This window comes from Hipposideros armiger, unplaced genomic scaffold (assembly GCF_001890085.2).
Source record: "Hipposideros armiger isolate ML-2016 unplaced genomic scaffold, ASM189008v1 scaffold_297, whole genome shotgun sequence".
In the NCBI taxonomy this organism is placed as follows: Eukaryota; Metazoa; Chordata; class Mammalia; order Chiroptera; family Hipposideridae; genus Hipposideros; species Hipposideros armiger.
Genome location: NW_017731647.1, coordinates 235939 through 256723, shown reverse-complemented (window position 1 = coordinate 256723; position 20785 = coordinate 235939). Strand labels below are relative to the sequence as shown.

The following is a 20785-nucleotide window of genomic DNA, read 5'->3' as shown; positions in this document are numbered from 1 at the left end:
GCTGAACAACAGCTCAACCTGGAGCTGGGCTACCCTGAGTCGCCGGCTGCAGCCCTTGTGGCAGTGAGTTGCTGTGGGCTACCGTATGTAGCCAGCAGCCAGCGTTAGCGGCCAGCAGCCGCAGTGAGCGGCCATCCAGAAGCCGGCGACTGATCTGCCTCGGCCAGGAAGAGTGCAATTATGGTGCCAACTTGGGCCAGTGAAGCAACATCCTCCACAACTAGACTGAAGAACAAAATGACAGCAACTTGTCTGTTCCCCTTCCCCCCAATTCCCCAGCACTGTTCCCATCCCCCCAATTAAAAAAAATCATAAAAAAAAGATTTTTGACAACCTAATAAGCAAAAAATGGCATCTCGTTTAAATTTCCCTGATCACCATATAGTCCAGGATCCTTCCTTCTGTTGATTAGTTATTTATATTTCGTCTGTGAACTGCATGATCGTATCACTTTTTCCTTCACACCCCTCTCTCCTGGTCCATCTCCTAAACCGGTAGGAATTATCATGAAACACAAATCAGATCAGGTGTCCCAGTGTATGACCCCACAGTCTACAGGATTAAGTCTAACCCTTCAATATGACACACTTGGGCCCTCCATTTACAACAAAAATGCAAACACAGTAACATTTTCAACAACAATAGAAAATATTTATTGAGCACTTCTTGTGTGAGGTTCTAAGTACCTACCATATTATCTCATTTAATCCTCACAACAACCCTTTAAGATAAGCAACTATTACCAGTCCATTTTAGAAAAGAAATTGAGGCACAGGTCTGCACTCCACCTGAAGCCTCTGGTCAAACCACTCTTAATGGTCGGTACCTCAGCCATTCCCAGCTACCTGTACCACTGGACTCCCCTCCAGACTTTGCTGCCACTGTGGACATTCTAGGTCTGAAATGTCCTGCCCTTGGCCCCTGTTGCTTGTTGGGTGAATGATGAGTAATCTTTTTAGACCCAGTTCAGAACATAGTATCATATTTGGAAGTTATCTTAAAGGGACATCTAATGCTGTGTTTTACAAACTCTGGGTTGCAACTCACATTAAGTGGGTCAAGACTAGGATCTTTATAAAAGTGAAATACGATGGAATAAAAAAATATCAGAGGGCAGAGAGTGAGGCTGTTTCAAGGACACATGTCTTCAGGACACGCCCTGAAGTAAAATGCATTTTTTACTGTGAACAGAGGTCAAACCACCAAGCCATTCTCCACAGCGGAAGCCTGAGTGAGCTTTCTTTTCTGAAGCCCTGAATCTGTTAGTTTCCTACTCTGAAACTTTCTGTGCTTTCCTATTTCTGTTGAGATTTCAAAAAGAGAACAAAAACCTCCACAACACCTCTCCACGACCCACAAGGTCCTCCATCATCCAGCCCTTGCCTTGCTCTGGCCCCATGCCACCCAGTTCTCCTAAGTTCACCCCAAGTCTTTGAAGGTGCTACTCCCTCTGTCTGGAATGCTCCCGCCCTGCCCCTTACATCTGCTAACTCCCATTTACCTGTCACGATTCTGTTCAAACATCACTCTCCCAGAAACCTCAAACTCCTAGATTAGGTCAGGCCAGTAAGTTACACATTCTCAAAGCACACTGGACGTTTTCTTACAAGCACTTATCACAACAGTAATGAAATAATTATGTTTAATTGCTGCCTCCTTTCCTAGACAGTTAGGTTCCTTCTGTGTATCGACTATGACTCACACAGTTGTGGTACTTTGCTCACGGGAGGCATCCGGCCAATATTTGCTAATGAAAGAACGCATCTCCTGCCCAAGACAAGAAGCATCATCTCTCAGAAGCTGTTCATGACACCAGACCTTACTCCATACAAGGGACTCCCAACCATCACTGGACTCAAATGATAGCCACCACACTCCCAAAGCCTGTGCAATATGCTACACAGGATAAACGCCTTACCCACCATGCTCATTTTGCCCTCACAGAACTTTGAGAGGTTATATTATATTATTATTTTACACACTACAGTTAGGAAAATTGAGATATGTTAAGAAGAAAAAACACCAGGCTCAAGGTAGAGTAGCTTGCCCCCAGGACAACAAACCAAGACTTGATTGCAGTTTCAGACTCTACCAAGAATGTGACCTCAAACCAATGGGTCTGGAATTTCCTGATCAACACTGGTGAGGTAATATGCCAGATAAGACCTCTGCCGCCCTCCCCGCCCCCAAGAAGTGCCCAAGCCTGAAACATCCTCTTTTCTTTTGCTAATCACTTCCTCGTCTAGCCCAGGCCCTGACTATAGAAACCTTCCATTTTGTACAACTTCTCCAAGCGCCTCTCTGTGTACTAGATAGGAGCTGCCCGATTCAGAAATCGTTCGATTCAGAAATCGTTCAATAAAGCCAATTATGTCTTATAATGTACTCTATTGAATTTTTGTTATTCAACAAATAGTTGTTCAAAAGCAAATGCAACTGGTCAAGGGCAGAACCAGGCTTTGAACTCCAGCTATCAAAACACTAGACTAGCACCTGCGGTACTATATCACAGGTTTGTCTATACATCTGCCATTCCTTACTACACTACACTCTTTAGAGGCAGGCAGGCACCAAGGCGCTGGCAGGGTAGAGCCTCCTTAAACAGGTTTGCTATATGAAAATAGTGAGATGGGAAAAGGCAAGAGCAATGAGACGGGAGCAGAGCAATTGTTAGCATCATAAAATAGCCTGCCTGGTTGGAAAGGAACGATCCCTCCCAGGGTAGGAATCTCGGTAGAATTCCTGACAGTGGGGGACTTCCTACTCCTCCAAGGCAGCCTATTGTCTTGTAAATCAACTCTTATCTACGAATTCAATTAGATTCTGCAAACATTTAATGAGCATCTACTACATACAAGGCTCAATGATGGTGACTGAGATAAGGTGCAAATGGGATGAAAAAGTCTGTCTGGTAGGGGAAAACAGTCCCGTACTAGACCTAACACAGGTAGAGGGAAATCCAGCTACAACCAAGGTGTGAAGAATGAGATCTGAGAGCCCACAGGAAAAAGCAAAGAAGTACCATCAGTTGGTCACAGCCTGGGTTTAAAGGATGCCTAAGAAAACTCTAATTAGAACAAAAATCTCCACTTGAGAAGTAGAGAGTGTGAGGGGTGCATGTTGAGTGAACATAATTCTGCCTTACAGAATGACACGGAAGTCTAATCCTCTCCACCATGACAGTCTTTAAAAATATTCGTCCTCTCCAGTTTTTTCTCCTTTCAAGGCAAACATTTCTTTTTTTTTTTTTTTTGCCTAGGTCTCACAACAAACTCAGAATCAACATAGAAGCCTATCCTCCTCCAAATAGTAAATCTCTATGGAGCCTTCAAGGCCAAGATCAAGGCCACTTTCTCTGCTGAATTCCCTTGTATACTATATGCACAACCATAGCGTCTAAAGCTCCCCTGGGATTGTGTATTTTCCATCTTTATATTCCCCATAGTGCCTAGCACTGCGTGGGAGCATAAACAGTTCTCATCTTTGCCCATTCTTCAGATGTTGCTCAAGCCTGTGAACGTCCCCCTCTTAAAATGTGACACTCATTATTGAAAACAAGATTCCAGATTTGATCTGGTTAATATGGAGGGTCACTACCCATCCCACCCACCCAGCACACGCGCTTCTGTTAACACTTCTTTCGCTCTTAGCAGCCATGCTGGCCTTTTGGTCTTTTCCAGAAGGTCTGTTATTAAGCCTAACCCGGTATTTATTTGTGTAAGTCTTTACATTTATCCCTGTTAAATTGTTTCTAGGTTTTCAGCCCAAGGCTGCAGCCAGTTGATAGATATGTTTTTGAAGCACAATTCTATAGTTTGACATAGAGAAGTCTCTCTGACTTTCACTTGCATGGCACCAGGAATGGGGGTCAAACAGCCTTCCACCATAGGGTGGAAGGGGTCCCAGGGGGTTGGCCCTGGCCCTGGGTCTCCAAGGAGAAGCCACAGGTGCTAATGGAGGTTTGGTACATACACAGTTGGTGCCCTTTTCGTGTTCCCTGAGAGTCTCCCTCCTACACTGGGTCTCTTCTGGGATAGTGGATCCCCGAAGAAGCAGCCCCTCAACAAGGGGGCGGGGGTACCCGAGCACCCCGCGCCTGGACTCGCCGCCACCGGCAGGAAGCTCCTTCCCGCGCTCGCGCGACGCCTCAGGCCCCCACTCGACGCTCCCCTCCCCCACGCCCAGCGCTGTCCCCTCAGCGCCCCTCGAGCGGCGGGTGGCCGCAGGACCCCGACCCAGGCCCAGGGCGCCGAGGGAGCGGCTGCGCGGCAGGCTTTCCGCGGGGACTCGGCGCAGGGGCCCGGCGGGGGCAAAGCGGGCGGGCCCCGGGCGGCGCGGGCGGGGCGTGGGCACCGCGCGGGAGGGAGGTCTGCGCCGCCCCGGGACCCGCCAGAGCCACTGCGGGAGCTGTGTCCCTCCGCTCCCCGGGCGGGAAGGGTGGCCCGGCCGTGGGGGTCGTGGCGGAGAACTGGGCCCGCGATTCTGAGCCGGGGAGTGGGCCGGCCCGTACCTGGTCTTGAAGTCTCGGTTATAAATGGTACGCAGCTGCTCGCGATCTGTCTCCATGTCCAGCCCCCGAACCTCCAGGAAACTCTCGAAGCATTGGCCCGTCTCCCGGAGCTGCCGGCAGCTGAACTTGCTGGGCATCGCGGCGGCGGCTGCGGCCCAGGCAGAAGGGTACGGGGAAATGAAACTGAAAGTCGCCGCCGCGGCTGAAGTTGACGGCCCTAGGATGAGGGTGCAGCAGCGGGGGGAACCCCCTAACTCAGATCCCTGATCCTGCAGGGCCCCTTCTCCCCAACAGGCTTCCCTCCTCCGTTCTTTTCCTACCTGAGCCTTCCCTTCGGTCTCCGTCCTGTCCCCTCCCCCTCTCCCATTAACTCTTTCCTAAGGAGTCTGACCCCTCCCTCAGGGTCCTCCCCTTACCCCTAGCTCCCTCCCCTGGCTCCCAACCAGACTCTGAACGTAGCTACCGCCTGCCACCCCCCGCCCCCCAACAGTCCAGGAGGACTTCCCAGCCTGAGCTAAGGGCTACTCCCACGCTCATCCCCCGAGAGCCTCGGGATTTAGTAAAACGCAGGAGAGCAAAGGGCAGGGACTGGGACCTCGGTCGGCTGCAGCTAGACTGAGGCAGCTCATCCTGCACCTCCCCCACACTGCCAGGGACATAAACCAGTACGGAAGCGAGCGGCACGCCCCCCTCCCCCATTTTCCCTTCTTGGGCTTTCAGACTTAGAGAGGAAGGCATAAAAACCGAAGTTTGAGGGAGAGAACCAAGTGTCTCTGAGATAAAGGTGTCTACGTGTGGGAGGGGCAAGGGGCTCCGCCGGGAGGAACAGTCATTACTTTGCTGCACAGGCGTCGTTATGTGGAAAGGCTGGTGATCCCTACCCCTAAGCCATAGATTGGGGCACTTAATTGCACTCCAGTCTGTATTGCTCTTCGTTACTAGTGTATAAGTAAGGGTTGCCTCAGTCATCAAAATATTAGTTTGTGGAGAGCAAGACACTGTTATGTTAGGCAATAAATGGTTAATAGCTACAGCATCAGTACCAGGAAGTTAAAGACCCTACAGGTTTCAGAAAAGACTATCAAGACCAACTAAAAGGGGTGGGGCTACCACAACAAACATAAAGCCTCTGCATCTATTTCTCCTCTGGCATAACAAAAACACACTCTAGAATAGGGCAAAGATAGTAAAAGTTACGCAAAGAAGTTTTTCAACAAATCTACTAGGGTTCCAAATATATCAAAGGTAAGTGTTGTTCAAAGTAATTCCCTGGAGGAGGTAACACAGTCAATCTAACCTAGTGTTAGGAACGTGCAGACCCCAGGTCATGCTCCAGCTGGGCTATCCTCTACCTTTTCCAAGGCCAACAACCAGCTAAAGCCAGGAACAACAAGCTTCAGCAACAGGAAATGCAGTCAGTGGGAACCAAAGCTACAGGCATGGAGAAAACAGCAGAGGAAAACATGTTATCTCTTAAAAATTAATTATGCAATAGAGAGGAATAAACTAGGAAAGCAGCCAAAGACTTGACCCTTTTTCTCCCCTAATTACCTGGTGAGGCCTGAGAATAGTAAGGAGAGTGAACTTCTCGAAATTGTTTTGTTACTTGGCATTTCAAAAAACCTACCACCCACAGTACCCAAACTGAATGTCTGGTTCCATTCTGATCCGCAAATCTTAAGTCCCCATTATTCTCAAATACGTAATCTCCCTCTGTCTGGCAAGGCCTATCTCCTGGATGTTCTCAAAACATATACAGCTATAGTATAGTAAAAACTGAAAAAAATGTGATATTATGTGATTTTCATTACAATGAAACCTCTCCAAACCAGTTTCACCTGGGAAAAAAAATAACACTTCACATGGAGTTAACTGTTATCTTCTGACAAGACCCACTGGACAGCTGGAGTTGCCTGAATGGATTGGGTGGGAGATAAAAAAGACCCAGAGACAAAAGCTGGGATCCGGAGGTCCACCGTCTGCTGATGGTGGAGCAGTGGCCCAGTTTATTTTCTACACCAAGCTTATACAGAGGGAGCAAGTCCCTCTTTTCAGGGAGCAGTTCCTTCTTTGTAAAGGGGGGTATTGGGAAACAATTTCCCCTTAGCAAAGGTTATGATTAGCAAGTTCAACTGTTTGCAGGATCACATCCCATTATGCAGTCTGCAGTTTTAGTTGCTTTCAGCCTGTGGCTTCAGCTGCTCTTTGCTCTCCAGCGGTACAGTGGGGGTGAAACGTTCCCCGAGCTGCTCACCCAGGCACGAAGGCTTGCCAGCCTGCCAGCTTGCAGCCTTGTGGTCCCTGACTGCTCACAGTCGGCTCCCCACAATTTCCAAATATGCTGGCTAGAAGTCTAGAATGGTCTTCTTTTCCTCCTTTCACATCCAGCTCGGGTCTCACTTCCTGGGAGCCTTCCTCAAATCCATTTGCACTTACAAGAATCTAACTTTGAAGTAATAAGGTTGATTTTAGTATGGGTCCAAATAGCACCGAAGGCAATCTGCAAGTTAATTCTAGCCAATGATGTTAACTGGAATAAACCTATAGCCTCCTAAGGTAACTGCTTTGAAGATTAAAAGCTCTGTATTTTCTTAAATCTCCTTGCTCCGTAGTAACTTGGGTTCCACAATTCAGCATTTGAATGTTCTCTGTTACTCCAACTAGACTGTACTCCCTAAGGTGACTAGAAATGGCCCTTAAACTAAAATGCTGAAATTAGTCCGTCTACCATAGGCCAGAGGAGAGGCTGTGGGAGGTACAAGACGATCCTCATTATTTGTAAGTTCTGTACTTACACATTCACCTGCTCACTAAAACTTCTTTGTAACCTCAAAATTAATACTTGTGGTACTCTTGCAGTCATTCACGGGCACGTCCAGAGCTGCAAAAAAAATTTTTGAGATGCCCAGTGGGCCTGTTCCCAGCTGAAGAGAAACAAGGTGATGTTCTGCCTTCTTGTTTCGTCTCACATTATAGACGAAAATGTCCTTTTTGTAGTCTAGTTCGTGGTCAGTTTTTGCAGTTTTGTACTTTTTGTGGCTTTCGTTGCTTAAGATTGCCCTCCAAGCCTACGTAGTGCTTTAGTGCTGTCTGGTGTTTCTAAGTGACTTACAGAGAGAGTGCCTTTAGATAAACTTCATTCCAGCATAAATTACAGTGCTGCTGGCCATGAGTTACTTCAATGTTAATGAATAAACAATGTATATTAAAGGTGGTTTAGAAACACATATAAAACAAGATAATGTATTGATCAGGTGACAAAAATGTGACCAGAAACCTGCAGGAATCTACCCCTGTATTTCTCGTAGGAGCAGTGTTTCAGTATTTGCTGTTTGCTGGCAACATTATAGAAATAACTACTGTGAATAATGAGATTCAACTACATTCTCCTATACACAGCTTTTTTTTTTTTAGCTGAGCCATCCTGCCACCTGTTGGCAGCTCAGCTTGGGCCGGGACTCGAACCGCTGTTGCTCAGAGCTCAAACTCTTGAGCGAGCTCTTAACCGAGCCACTTGGCCGGCCCTAACAGAATACTTTTTGATACATTGTATTTGAAGAGCTGTGAGGTTGATTTCTACCCTCAGAGTGCTTAGATCTACCGTGTCTTTAGCTCTCCCATCTGTTCAAACAATTTTAGTTAACTCATCTTTTTTTCGTTTGTTTTAAAGATTTTATTGAAGAAGGGCAACAGCCAAGTTGTTGTCCTTCAATCTTAGTTGTGGAGCATGCAGCTAGCTCAGCTCCAAGTCCAGTCATTATCTGGCCGTCCGATGGCAGCTCGAAGCTGCTCAGCTCAACGAGCCGTGCTGTGTTCAATCTGTTGCAGGTGGACATAGGCCACCATCCCATGCAGGAGTCAACCAGTAATCTTATTGTCAGGAGCATGTGCTCTCACCAGCTGAGCCATCCTGCCACCTGTTGGCAGCTCAGCTCAGGTGCAGCATCACTGGCTCGTGTGGGAATTGAACCGGCGACCCTGTTGCTCAGAGCTCATGCTCTTAAGCTAACTCTTAACCAACTGAACCACTTGGCTGGCCCTCAACTTATCTTAATGGACCATCAGTTTGGTTCTATCACTCTTCCTTCCTTTGATTTTCCATGTAGCAGGTAGCTTGGTAGTTCCATAGAAAATTATACTTGTCATAAATTGGCATTTGGATATGTATCATTTTGGGGGGAGTTGGGAGAGAATGTGCCAAGATTTGCCAAGCATCTCATGAACCCAGATGAATCCAGCATCCAAGTTCTAAATTATAAAACAGAGAACAGGTACTGGAACTATTGTAGGTAACTAACAGAAGCACAATCACCCAAGCTCAAATGAAATAAATAGTCTTCAGCAGTGTAATTCCAAACCCAAATATAGGAGTGACGCCTCACAGAAAACTTTCTGGCTGGAAAACTTTGCCCTAGGACACAACAGGATAAAACAGTCACAGTTCAAGCATGTATTCTGCTGAAGGTTAAGGAACCTAGATCTCTGTTGGACTTGGCAAGGAGGGTTTACTTCCTCCTAATACAAATAGCCAAGGGCTTTCGATGGCCAAGACGCTGAGTTTTTACAAGTCTGTAGGGGCTAAGGAAATCTATGGGGTAGCCTGGGTGCAGGCTGAGTGACTGAAGGAGTCAGAGGCAAACGCCTTTATTAGAATCCGTTTGTATTGCTAGTACAGAATGTAGTAGTTACCTGTCCCTCCAAAAGGTGGGAATCTGAACTGGCCGTGTGTGTGTGTGTGTGTGTGTGTGTGTGTGTGTGTTGGGGGGGGAGGTGGGGGGAGTGGTGAAGCCCTGAAACTCCCCTGGCTCTGAAGGGAGCCAGGATAAAAGCCTTTCCCGTATGTCTGTAGCTCAGTCAGACTTGCATGGAAGGAACATAGCACTTAGAATTAAGTCAGTGTGAGATATTACCCAAGTTAGAGGTTCGGGGATTTTACCATTTCTATTTCCTGCTTAGTGGCTATAACCATAGTGGGCCTTGATTTCTGAGTGGTAGGTAGAACAGACAACTATTTTTCTTTCTGACAGAAACGGAAAACCCCAAACACCTCTGAACCACCACACCAGTAGACTGAGTGAAGAGAAGTATGAGCCATAGAGACAGTGGTCTAATTGAAAACAAACAAAAAACAAATGCCTGTTCTTTCGCAAGTCTTTGTATATTCACTCTATCTGGAATAGTTGAAGGTAGGACCTAATTTCAGAAACCCTGAACATTCTCATCAAATAAGATCAAATACATACAATTAGACTGAAGAACAAAAAGACAGCAACTTGTCTGTTCCCCTCCCCAAATTCCCCAATAAAATCTTTAAAAACAAAAAAAGATCAAATATAGTCCCACATCTTATCTCGAGCACAAAGGCTGAAGAGGTGGATCAAAAAGGAGACTCAGACAATTTAAGAACAAAACAGGTATATTTCTACTGGACTACCTGATACAGAGGCTAGTGCGGTGTGGATGGATAGTAGGAATGACAAATACAAATATATTTTATTTGAAATAAAACAAAAATGCTTACACAGCTCAACGGGTCACTTGGAAACAAACTCTTACTTGACTATGTTACTGAGCGGAAACAAAGCTGAAGCATAAACACCCTTCTTGTTGGACATGTAGATGGAGACAGGTACGAAGACGCTACTTGGTTTTTAAAAAACTGACCTTCCCTTTAAGGCCTGGTCATAGAAGTGTAAACAATGTAAATGAATCCACCATTTCAGTTGTCACAGCCTCTCTCTGTCACCTGTATATTCGGAGATCACACACACACCTGCCAATATACCTGGGAAGGGTTGCTGTGTATCACAGTTACATTTGAGTTCTTGGCAGGCAGGACTGAGGAAAAGTAATTTGGAACAAGTTGTACATCCTAGTTAGCACAAATCACGAGTATTCCCTTAAATAACAGGTTACAATAGAAAGATACTGCCTGGGAACTATCCTTTTCAGTTTGGTTCATTTTTAGGTTTTGTTTGTGATTCACATTGTTGTTTGACTCATTTGCTTATAGTACAATCCTGCCACTAAGTATTAAAGCAGAATATACCTATTGTTTCTTCAACATCTGCCTTTTTCAAGTTTCATCATCCACTACATCCCTCACACGTCAGCAGTTCTGAATACTAAAAAAACCCCAAAAAAACAAAACAAAACAGAACTAATAAGAAATGGGGAAAACTCTGCTAAAAATGCAGATGTCTGTAACTATAATGGTACTAGATGGGAAAGGAGACAACGAGAGAAGGGAAAAGCAGACACGTTCATGTGCAGGGAATGTGGTTCAAGTCTTTGGATTTAAAAACAACTTCCCCAGAGAAGCAGGTTATCATGGGATTTCCAGAAAACTGCCTCTGCCTCCCGAAAAGGACCTGAAAACCCCCAACTCAAACTTTTGGAAGCTGCAGTTATGCGATGCTATAAATGATCAGAGCAGTCGAGGGAGAAGGATGAATGTGTCTTCATTCAGCTACAGTTGGGAGCGTAGCCTCTTTAGCTGTTGGCGGATCAGTATGAACCACGGAAGTACCAGGAGTGTTCTGAAGGACGGGTAGAAAAGCACTAAACATATTACCTGTCTCTATCAGTAACAGGGCTTCATGGCTAGGAAAATTTTCTAAAGAGTAAAATGACTCCAGGATAGGTCTCTCTCTCCATCGTTAAATGAGGCAGAATTTAAAAGGGGAAAAAAAAAAAAGATTTACACGTAGATATAGTGAAAACAGAAAATTACAAGGCAGAGAAAACAAAAGTGTCAAGACAATGCTATAGGTTCAACAGTATTCCATGAAGCTACAAAACCTGTTAACTTTGAAAGCCCTAGCAAAATATCAATCTTGTTTATAAATCACTTATTTATCATATGACAACATGTTGGATCCTTTCTTTACACGTACTGAAGAATCCTACATCCAGCTTTTATGCATTTTGCATCTCCTTGCCAATCTTGTAGCTGAGTATTTTGTTCCAGTCGATCTTGGTCCGGGTGACTGGAAGCTGCCGGCGCAAGGCCTTGAACGTGGTGTCTGACATTGTCTGATAGTTTTCACTAATTGCTGTCTGTAAGAGATAATGAGGATAAGTTGCTGGGACATACACGGAATGACTGTGAATAGGAAAGTAACTAAGGTCAAAGGACATATATGAGTCCTGTAAGAAGGACAGACAGGACGTACTAGTTCTACTGAGCTCCTCTCCAATCTCTGAAGGGAGTCGACAAGCCCACCTATATTATTTCTAAAACGAGGGCTACAGTCCCTTCCAATGTTGAAACCTTGACTGTGAGCGGAATGCCAAAGTTGCAAGGTCTGCAAATTCTCCACACTTAGTAACAATGAACACACCTGAATATTTATGTTGAAATGACACAGAGAAGTCTAACAAAGTACATTAACGACAAAACAATAAGGTAGTAGATCTAGAAAAAGTAGTTCCAGATCTTCTTACCTGGTACTCATTTTCTGCATGCTCTATGATTTTAATAAACTCCTTGGCAGTTTGGGCTTCATTCTAATGGAGGGAGGAGGAGGGGAAGATATGAATTTTAAAAAACGTGTAAACAGTGACTAAAAAGATAATTGAAAAGTCCATCTTCACTAACATTTGTATAATTTAGTTTATCAAGTGTGCTCAAGCACATTATCTTTGATTCTCACAACCTTGTGAAGTAGATCTGTTATCATTACCTCCATTTTGCAGATGATAAAATAGTATCCTCTTAAGTGACTTAACCAAAATTATACAGCTTTTGAATGATAAAGATGGGCTCTGAATCCAGGTCTTAGCCCAAAAAAAAAAAAAAAAAAGCTATATGCTCTCTGCAATCTACCACAGTATGCCCAAAAGACATGATCATGACGTCTTGAGATTTTTATGCCTTAAAAATATCTCTGGTTTAAGATGATATAAACAGTGCCCTCAGATACATCAGTCATATATGTTAAGCTTACATACTCCTGTTCACTATACCTACAATGAGAAACCAACCCATCGCATTTTGCTTTACATGATTCAGGTATAAAATGAATTGAATCTCTCTCTTGCTTTTACCATTAAGTACAACAGAATTAAAGGTAAGAGAGTAAGATTTAACGCCTAGAGCAGCAGTCCCAAGGTTCTTTCAAACAGTTGAAACTGTCTTCTGTTTTTATAATGCTACTAAGACAAGGTTACTTGCCCTATTTGCTCGCTCGCTCTCATGTGTGTACAATGCAGTTTCATAGAAGCTACATGTGTGATGATTTGATCACTCTGAGGGATAACAGAATATGTGAAGCACGTATGAGAACCCAGTTCTTTTATTCAGTCAGACACAGCCCAATTTGTGGAAATCTAAATCAATGCCATTCTTTTCACTACTTTATTTTTGGTTTGGGAATATAGTTGTTTTTCATGAAAATGTTACTTAGGTTAACAATTCATGGGTTTATTATTGTTTTTAAATAAATATTTTAACATTTTCAGTTTTTATTTCTTTTTTGTATTTAATTTTTCTCTTTATTTTTTAGAATTTTCAATTACAGCTGACTTACAATATTATATTAGTTTCAGGTGTACAACATAGTGATTAGACATTTATTAATATATACCTTACAAAATGATCATCCTGAAAAATCTATAATAGTACCCACCTGGCACCATACAGTTTTAAATTTCGAATAAGGTAAATATTGATAGATATAAAACACAAAAACAAAAGCTATTCGCGGTGCTCAGTAACTTCTAGTAATATAAACAAGTACCATGAATACAAGAGAAATTATGTCCCTTCTTTTCACATACAGAACACAATACTTTTTGATGGGATATTCCTAAAAATGTCATTTCTCTAATATCAATGCAGCCCAATAGGATTTAGTCTGGCAATCTTCCCTTCCTCCTGCTAGTTACTGATTGAAGATATTGCTGTCTTTGAGCAAATCTCACAATTTGGAAAGAGAGAAAGAAGGAAGTTTGAATTCTCTAAGCCCACTTTTCTGAGTCAAAGACTTTAAAAGAGCTGGTTGGTTCTATACTCTTAGAAGCTGCCAAAATCAAAGCATAAGAAACAAACTGAATTCCTCGTGAGAGAACCAGTACTCAGGATCCAAACTAAATTTTTAAAGAAAAACAAGGTCCTAGTGAGAGAGACACGAGACATTCCACACTCACCGAAACAGTTACTGAATCCTGTACATCTTTATGACTAACCAGCTGCACATTGCCATCTTCATAGTAGTGGACCTGGCGAGACAACGTTGGAGCAAGTTTACATGCAGTTCATACAGAGGCCTGCTGCTCAGGGCACAGATCCACGCCTTAAGCCAACTCTGAACAAATCATTAATATGACCAATGGTAATTTACAATGGTGGTTAAAATTCACAGAACAATTAAGTTTAAGTCTCTCTTTCCTTAGCAGGGAAAACTGATTATTAGCTAAGGTCAAAAACATTATGTCTTACTGCATTTTAGGCACTGTGCTAAGCACTGTGATACAAAGATCTTAAATAAGAGTCCACTCTTAACAGTATTAAAATAAAATAATTGAATATTAGTTTTTCGCTGTGAAATCCAAGGAATTTTAATGGCTCCCAATCCCTTACACATCTTGCAATATACACTATTATCAATATAGGTAAGTAGATTTGACCAAGGGCAGGAAAAGCTTAATTGAGGGTTGAAGACAGGATTGAAAAATATTCTCTTGCTAAATTAGACTACAAAAATAAGACAAAAGCAGTTCTGAGATAATAAGGTAAAGTGGGGTGCTACAATAATGAAAACAATTAGCAAGAAGGAGGGGTACACAAGCAACAAACTAACCAATGACATAAGGCTCAGGAAGTTTTGGCAACTTACAAGATAGGTTCAGTCACCCTAACATGGCTACATACTGGCCATACAGAATAGGATGAGAGTATCCTTTTGTTAAGTGCATTAGAACCAGGTCTTGAAAATAGGAGTTGTCACCTAAATGGACAAGGTAGAGAAGTGTATTTAGCAAGGGAATAAAAGTACAAGAGAATAAACAGGACTGGTTTAGTTTGGGGAAGAATACAGAACTTATTGCAAATGAATATGTGTGGAAGAGGGGAGTATGGCAGAAGTAAGTAGAAGATAGACTGTGAAGAGCAAAAACCGCCTTATAAACCACGTAAAGAATTCACTTTATTATAGGTGATGGGGACTCAGGGAAAGGGAAAGTTTAGGAAAGATTACATAAAAGTGGAGGGAGCTGAAACTGGGGACATAATGCTAGAACGGCAGCCCAGGGAATGGCTGTTTCCTTCAGCTAGTCCACACTACCAGGAGCTATCTGAACAAAAAGGAATGTTGTGAGAGACAAAGCAGAAAGGAGAAGAAAGGAGCAATAACCTGCACTATTACAGCTGTTATTTACTGAGTCCTTACTATGTGTTAAGCAGTATGAAAAACATTTTACTTATTACTTGTATTGTCTCATGGATTCTTTACAAAAATTCTGAGGTAGGGACCACTGTTACTCCTATTTTAAAGGTGAGGAAACTGAGGCTTGAGGCAGTTTAATAACTTACCTATATCCACATACCTAGGAGGAGGAGGAACTAGGATCTGAATTAGGTCAAATTCCAAAACTAAAACCATATCCAACATGCATATCATCTCATAACCCTATGTTTTGTCAAAAAGTTAGAAATTCGGGCCGGCCGAGTGGAGAGTTGGTTAAGAGCTGGCTTGGGACGCCAGAGGGCCCCGGTTCGGATCCCATTTATGAGGGCCAGTGACACTGCCCTCCACAGCTAAGATGCTGAACAACAGCTCAACCTGGTGCTGGGCTGCCGTGAGTCGCCAGCAAAGGCGAAGGCTGCAGCCCCTGCTGCATTGGGTTGCCATGGGCTACCGTGTGTAGCCAGCAGCCAGCGTGAGCAGCCAGCAGCCGCCGTGAGCGGCCGTCCAGAAGCCGGTGACTGATCTGCCTCACTCAGAAGAGCGCAATGATGGTGCCAACTTGGGCCAGTGAAGCAACGTCCTCCACAACTAGACTGAAGAACAAAAGGACAGCAACTTGTCTGTTCCCCTTCCCCCAATTCCCCAATAAAAATCTTAAAAAAAAAAAAAGTTAGAAATTCCCTGAACCAGGGAGAAGTCAAGTGTCTCATGAGGGACTTACTCTTCTAAGATATCATCAGAAGGGGATAAAAACAGCCAAGCTACATTTAGCAGAAACCATGATCCTATTAGCAATAAAAGTACTTCCCTGGGCAATATGAACCCACCATATAGTCTTAAGAGACAAAAATAGGTGTTTTCCTTAATGGGGACAAATAGCTGGCTCTGTCCAGATGGACAAGAGAAGCTAGATTTTTCCATATGGGTTTGGATAGATCCAAACCCTTAAATTTGCTCTTTTGGCTTTCTAAAAGAGGTTAAAGGGGTAAAATTTAAGAATACGCTGAAAAATCAGGGAGCTGATAATGCCAGTAATTCTTACATGCAAAAATCAGAACAGCAAAGATTTGGCCAAAAAAGACTGGGCTAAATAATGATGACATATAAAGTCTAAAATTCCAATAGATAAGGACAAGGATATTCAAAATATAGGTGGGTCGCACGCAAACACTAGTTTTGTTTGATTATATCGGAGACAAATCTCAGAAGGAGGTATGTAGGACACATTTTTTTGTCTAAGAATAACGACTGTGCAGTTAGTCTGAACTTCTATCATGTTTCTTAAGAACTAGGAGATGGATAAGAATGGTAAGGGGGCTGGCCAAGTGGCACATTGGTTAAGAGTTGGCTTGGGACGCCAGCTCTGAGCAGCAGGGTCCCAGTTCAGATCCCACATGAGGGCCAGTGACGCTGCGCCCTCTACAGCTAAGATGGTGAACAACAGCTCGACTTGGAGCTGGGCTGCTGTGAGTCACCAGCGGTGGTGCAGGCCAGCAGCTGGCATGCGCTTTTGTGAGCTGCTGTGAGCGGCTGTCCAATGGATGGCGAACAACTGCCTCAGCCGGGAAAAGTGCTATAATAATACCAACATGGGCTAGTGAAGCAACGTACTCCACAATTAGGCTGAAGAACAAAAGGACAGCAACTTGTCTGCTCTCCTTCCTCGATTCCCCAAAGCTGTTCCCAATTCCCCAATAAAATCTTAAAAAAAAAAAAAAGAATACAGGGTAAGGCGGGTAACTCTCATGATTTATGAACTCAACAGAAAATTCTAAAAATAATCAATTTCATTAACTAACATACTAGTGATAAATTAAGAGCATATACATGAAATACCCTACGTAAGTGACAATAGCTGCTATATAGTCACTTTTTCTTCTTAAAAATTTTACTGGGGAACAGCCATGGTCATTGGTTACACATTGCTTTCAGCCATGGTCATTGGTTACACATTGACTCTTTTAGGGAGGGTGCAGCTCACAGTGGCCCTTGCAGGGATCAAACCGGCAACCTTGGTGTTATCAGCACCACACTCTAACCAACTGAGCTAACTGGTCACTCCCAGTAGAGTAATTTCTTAATGATGATTTATTTTCTTATTTCCTAGAACTGCTATTTGATAATTTCTGGAAAGGTCTTAGGTTATCTTTGAAAGAGAAAAATAACAAGTAAGCAGCACACTCCACATGACTATCCTTTATCAAACTCGAATAGCTCCATTTCCGCAGGAAGGAGGCATCTATTTCCGTTCACTATCATTGCTCTCCCTTTGTATCTATTGTACATATAGTTGTTCCTTATTTCTCATACCAGGACAAATTCCAACGTGCATGTTTGTTTTAAAGATGTGACGTTGTAACATGGCCTATGAAGATGCTGGGATCTCACCTGAATCTTAAGTACTCCAACCACCTGGGCTGTAGGTGGTGTGATGGTGAACTTCCATTCTGATCGCCAACGACCATTCCTATTAAAAGACACACACACATCACTGTAGAATTAGCAATAAGCATAAGAAGGGGGTGATTTCCCACTGAGGCAGAGAATGTGGGAAAGAGGGAAAAAACCCCAAGTAATTTCCAGTTTGACAAATCCAAGGCTCTGTCCACTCAAATGTAAGTTTGTATCTAAGTGGCCTAATTGTAAGCCTTTTGTAAGTTATTCTGACTTTCATTTTTTTATATTGAAGTAGAAAACCATGCTTATTCTATTCATGGGAGGATCTTCCACAGGTGGATGGGCTGCTGAATTATGCAATTAACCAAACCCAAGTAAAACTCAGACTTTCAACTGCACACTTTATTAATCACTTATTCTCACTCAATATAAGGGCATTTTTAAAAAAGACAGATTATAAAATCTTAGCACTGGAAGGGCTCTAAATGATGTCTAAATTCCTAATTTTGGGGAACTGAAGCTTCTAAGTCAAATAACTTATCCCAAGCTAGTTAGATTTAAAAATCAAGTCTCAACTGCTGGGTTGGTTCCTTTCCAATAGAAATTACATACAAATAGAAGAGAACATCTACTTTCTTACCAGAAGTTTTTAGGCTGAAACTGGTGGCTTTCAATACACGCAATAATGGTTTGTTGCCCATCTATAGTTTTAGCATAAACCTATTGTTAAAAAAAAAAAAAAAGTTAGGCTCTGAAAACCTATTTGATCTAAACAAGAAACACTATACAAAAGCAGTGTGCTAAATCGCTAAACCCTTAGGGGAGACAAAGGATCAGACAGGAAGAGCTGACAACTCAAAAGAGTTCATGGGATACAAACACAAAGCAGAACATGTTAAATTCTAGAGGAGACAGGGGTACAATGAATACAGAGGGAAATACTACTCCTGGTTTAGGGCACAAGAGAGGGGCCAGTTAGGCTGGGCCTTACCAGACAGGTGAGCTTCTGATAAGCAGAGTCTGGGAATAAAGATGAGTAAGCAGTTCAGGTAGGAAACTGGGGGTTTGTTCAGTGAATGGCAGTTCATTTTAGAGGTTAGAGGGTGTGTGTGAAGTGGACTAGTGGGAGACAAAATAGGATGACAGGTGTAGGCCATGTAGCAATAAATGGCAATGGACAGATACCGAAACAATATGACTAGAACTATTATTTTGGAAGAATAGTCAATATTGGTTAGGAGGGCACAGAATTCATCTAGGTAATAAGTAGGGTAGTATCAACAGATAATATCAGGATGCAGAAGCACAATAAAAAGTCTAGCAATACGTTGCAAGTGAAAGGCAAAAGAAAGGAGCCGGAGTACTTGCATGCTTCGATGACTAGAAAGATGGTGGTGTCATTAACAAATTGGGAAATGCAGATGGAGGTGTCCAGCTAATAGTTAGAAACACCAATTGTTCCTTAGTGTGGGAGAGGTGAACAAAAATGTGATCACCGAGGGAAAGCAAAAAGAAATAAATAGTGCTTTATAGCCCAGAAAATATTTTTGCACGTATTTTCTCTTGCTGTGACAAATCTGGTAAAACAGTGTTATCATCTACTGATGATAAAGTTGAAGTTCATAGAGCTTCTTGCCCAAGGTCGCTCAGAAAGTAAGTAGTAAACGTAGAACCCAAACGCATTGCTTTTCTGATACCAATTTCTATTACATTCCCTACATTAAATAAATTATGAGTTTTCAAGAGAGAAAACTATAGTAATGGAGTATGCCTGCACTTACAAAAATAGGGGAAAAGAAAATAAATAAGTAGAGACAGGGAAAGAATAATTAAAGGGTGCTGACATAGCAGTCTAAACAAAGATAATTTCTAGAAGTTGCTAGTTGGCCTCGGTGTGAAATGCTGTGCAGAAGAACCAGGAAAAAAAAAAAAAAAAAAGGAACATGAGGCCTGGCAATTTAGGAACCATTAATAACCTCAGAAAGCAGTTTCTACAGAATTGGGATTGAAGCCAAAATTCACGGGGTTAAGAAGTGGAAAGGTAATGAGGAAATGATACTATAATAGAAGCAGAATGCTCCCTGGTTTGGTTGTGTAGTGGAGAGGGGGTTGGATACAGATGGAGATAGAAAGAGACAGAGGGATGAGGGAAGGGAGGAAGTGGAAGACAGGGAAGAAGGGCAAGGTAGAAAGATAAGTAACTTACAGGAATTATTATGACTGAGGAAAAGTTTTTTCCCCACTTAAGAATAGGAGAAAAAAAACTAGGTAAAGAAATGTATCAGAAGAGGAAAAGTCACAAGAAGACATCTTGAAGTAGATAAGGATAGTATGAAATCTATAGAATAAGGATCCTTCTTCCTCAGATTCAATGGAAGAAAGGAGATTTCTGAGTGTGGAAAGAAGAGAAGCAGAAAGGTTTCATGCTAGTCTCAACCCTATTAAAATGTGAGGGGATTAGATGCCTAAGAACAAGGGGAAAGGTTTGAAACATAACAGATGGGAATATTGAGATGAAATTAAGAAATATTAAGCAGGGCTGGTCGAGTGGCTCAAAAGTTTGAGCTCTGAGCAACAGCGGTTTGATGCCCAGCCTGAGCTGAGCTGCCGCTGAACTGCCAACAGGTTGCAGGATGGCTCAGCTTAAAAAAAACCAAAAAACTAAGCAGAACAGTTGAAGGTATAAGACATTTGGGTACAGTAGAAACTGTTAAAATAATTCCATGTTTCTGCTGCTCATCTGTAGCCAAGAGAAGAAGTGAGAAAAGGACACAGCAGGGTTATTTGGTATGGATGCTCTCAAATTAAGAATGCATAGTGACCAACTCTGAGTAAGTAACAGGTGACAAATTCAAAGTATATTTAGGCTTGAACAGTCAATTTCTAAGAGAGCATGCCATGTCTCCCTTTCTAATACTGGATTCCAAAATGGAATTCTGTACTTATCTACCACAATGGGTTTACTCCATTATTTAAAAACAAAACAACATACAATAATGATAACCAACATTATGGAGAGTTTACTTTGTGCCAGGCACTTTCCAAGCACTTTATATGCATTAACTCATTTAATCCTCACAATTCTATGAGGTTAAGAACTATTATTTCCGTTTTACAGATAAAGAAATTGAGGCACACAGATGTTAAATAATTTGCCCAAGGTCACAAAACTAGTTAAGTGGCAGAGCTCGGATTCAAACCAGTTAGTATGGCTTCAAAGTAAGTGCTGTTACACAATATTGTATACTGTCATTTAACTCATTATCATTACATATTTAAAATATGTTGACATTTTTCTTAGTAACGTGCCACAACTTTACAAAGGAGAAATCATGATAGAGCCCAAATTATAATTTTTTAGAGCCAAGAGGTAGTAAAAGAAAGTCAAATTACCCGTTTTAAAAAACTGTTTAGCTGAAATAGTTTTGACTGTCCAGTGAAAGTAACTAAACTATGTAGAAGTAGCCTT

At 42.6% G+C, this 20785-nt stretch overlaps 2 protein-coding genes across 2 annotated transcripts in view; both read right to left on the bottom strand.

Moving 5' to 3' along the window:
- The window catches only part of MOV10 (Mov10 RNA helicase), a 43032-nt gene extending 38374 nt beyond the window's left edge, over positions 1–4658 (bottom strand). The window contains exon 1 of the mRNA XM_019659157.1: positions 3973–4658. Coding sequence (XP_019514702.1) covers positions 3973–4647 — 675 coding nt within the window. The 5' untranslated portion in view covers positions 4648–4658. The remainder of the gene's footprint in view (positions 1–3972) is intronic.
- A 5250-nt stretch (positions 4659–9908) lies between these two features.
- The window catches only part of CAPZA1 (capping actin protein of muscle Z-line subunit alpha 1), a 37894-nt gene continuing 27017 nt past the window's right edge, over positions 9909–20785 (bottom strand). The window contains exons 6-10 of the mRNA XM_019659173.1: positions 17957–18036; positions 17308–17386; positions 13661–13732; positions 11957–12019; positions 9909–11569 (exon numbers count right to left, since the gene is read on the bottom strand). Of these exons, the coding sequence (XP_019514718.1) occupies positions 11429–11569; positions 11957–12019; positions 13661–13732; positions 17308–17386; positions 17957–18036 (435 nt within the window). The 3' untranslated portion in view covers positions 9909–11428. The remainder of the gene's footprint in view (positions 11570–11956; positions 12020–13660; positions 13733–17307; positions 17387–17956; positions 18037–20785) is intronic.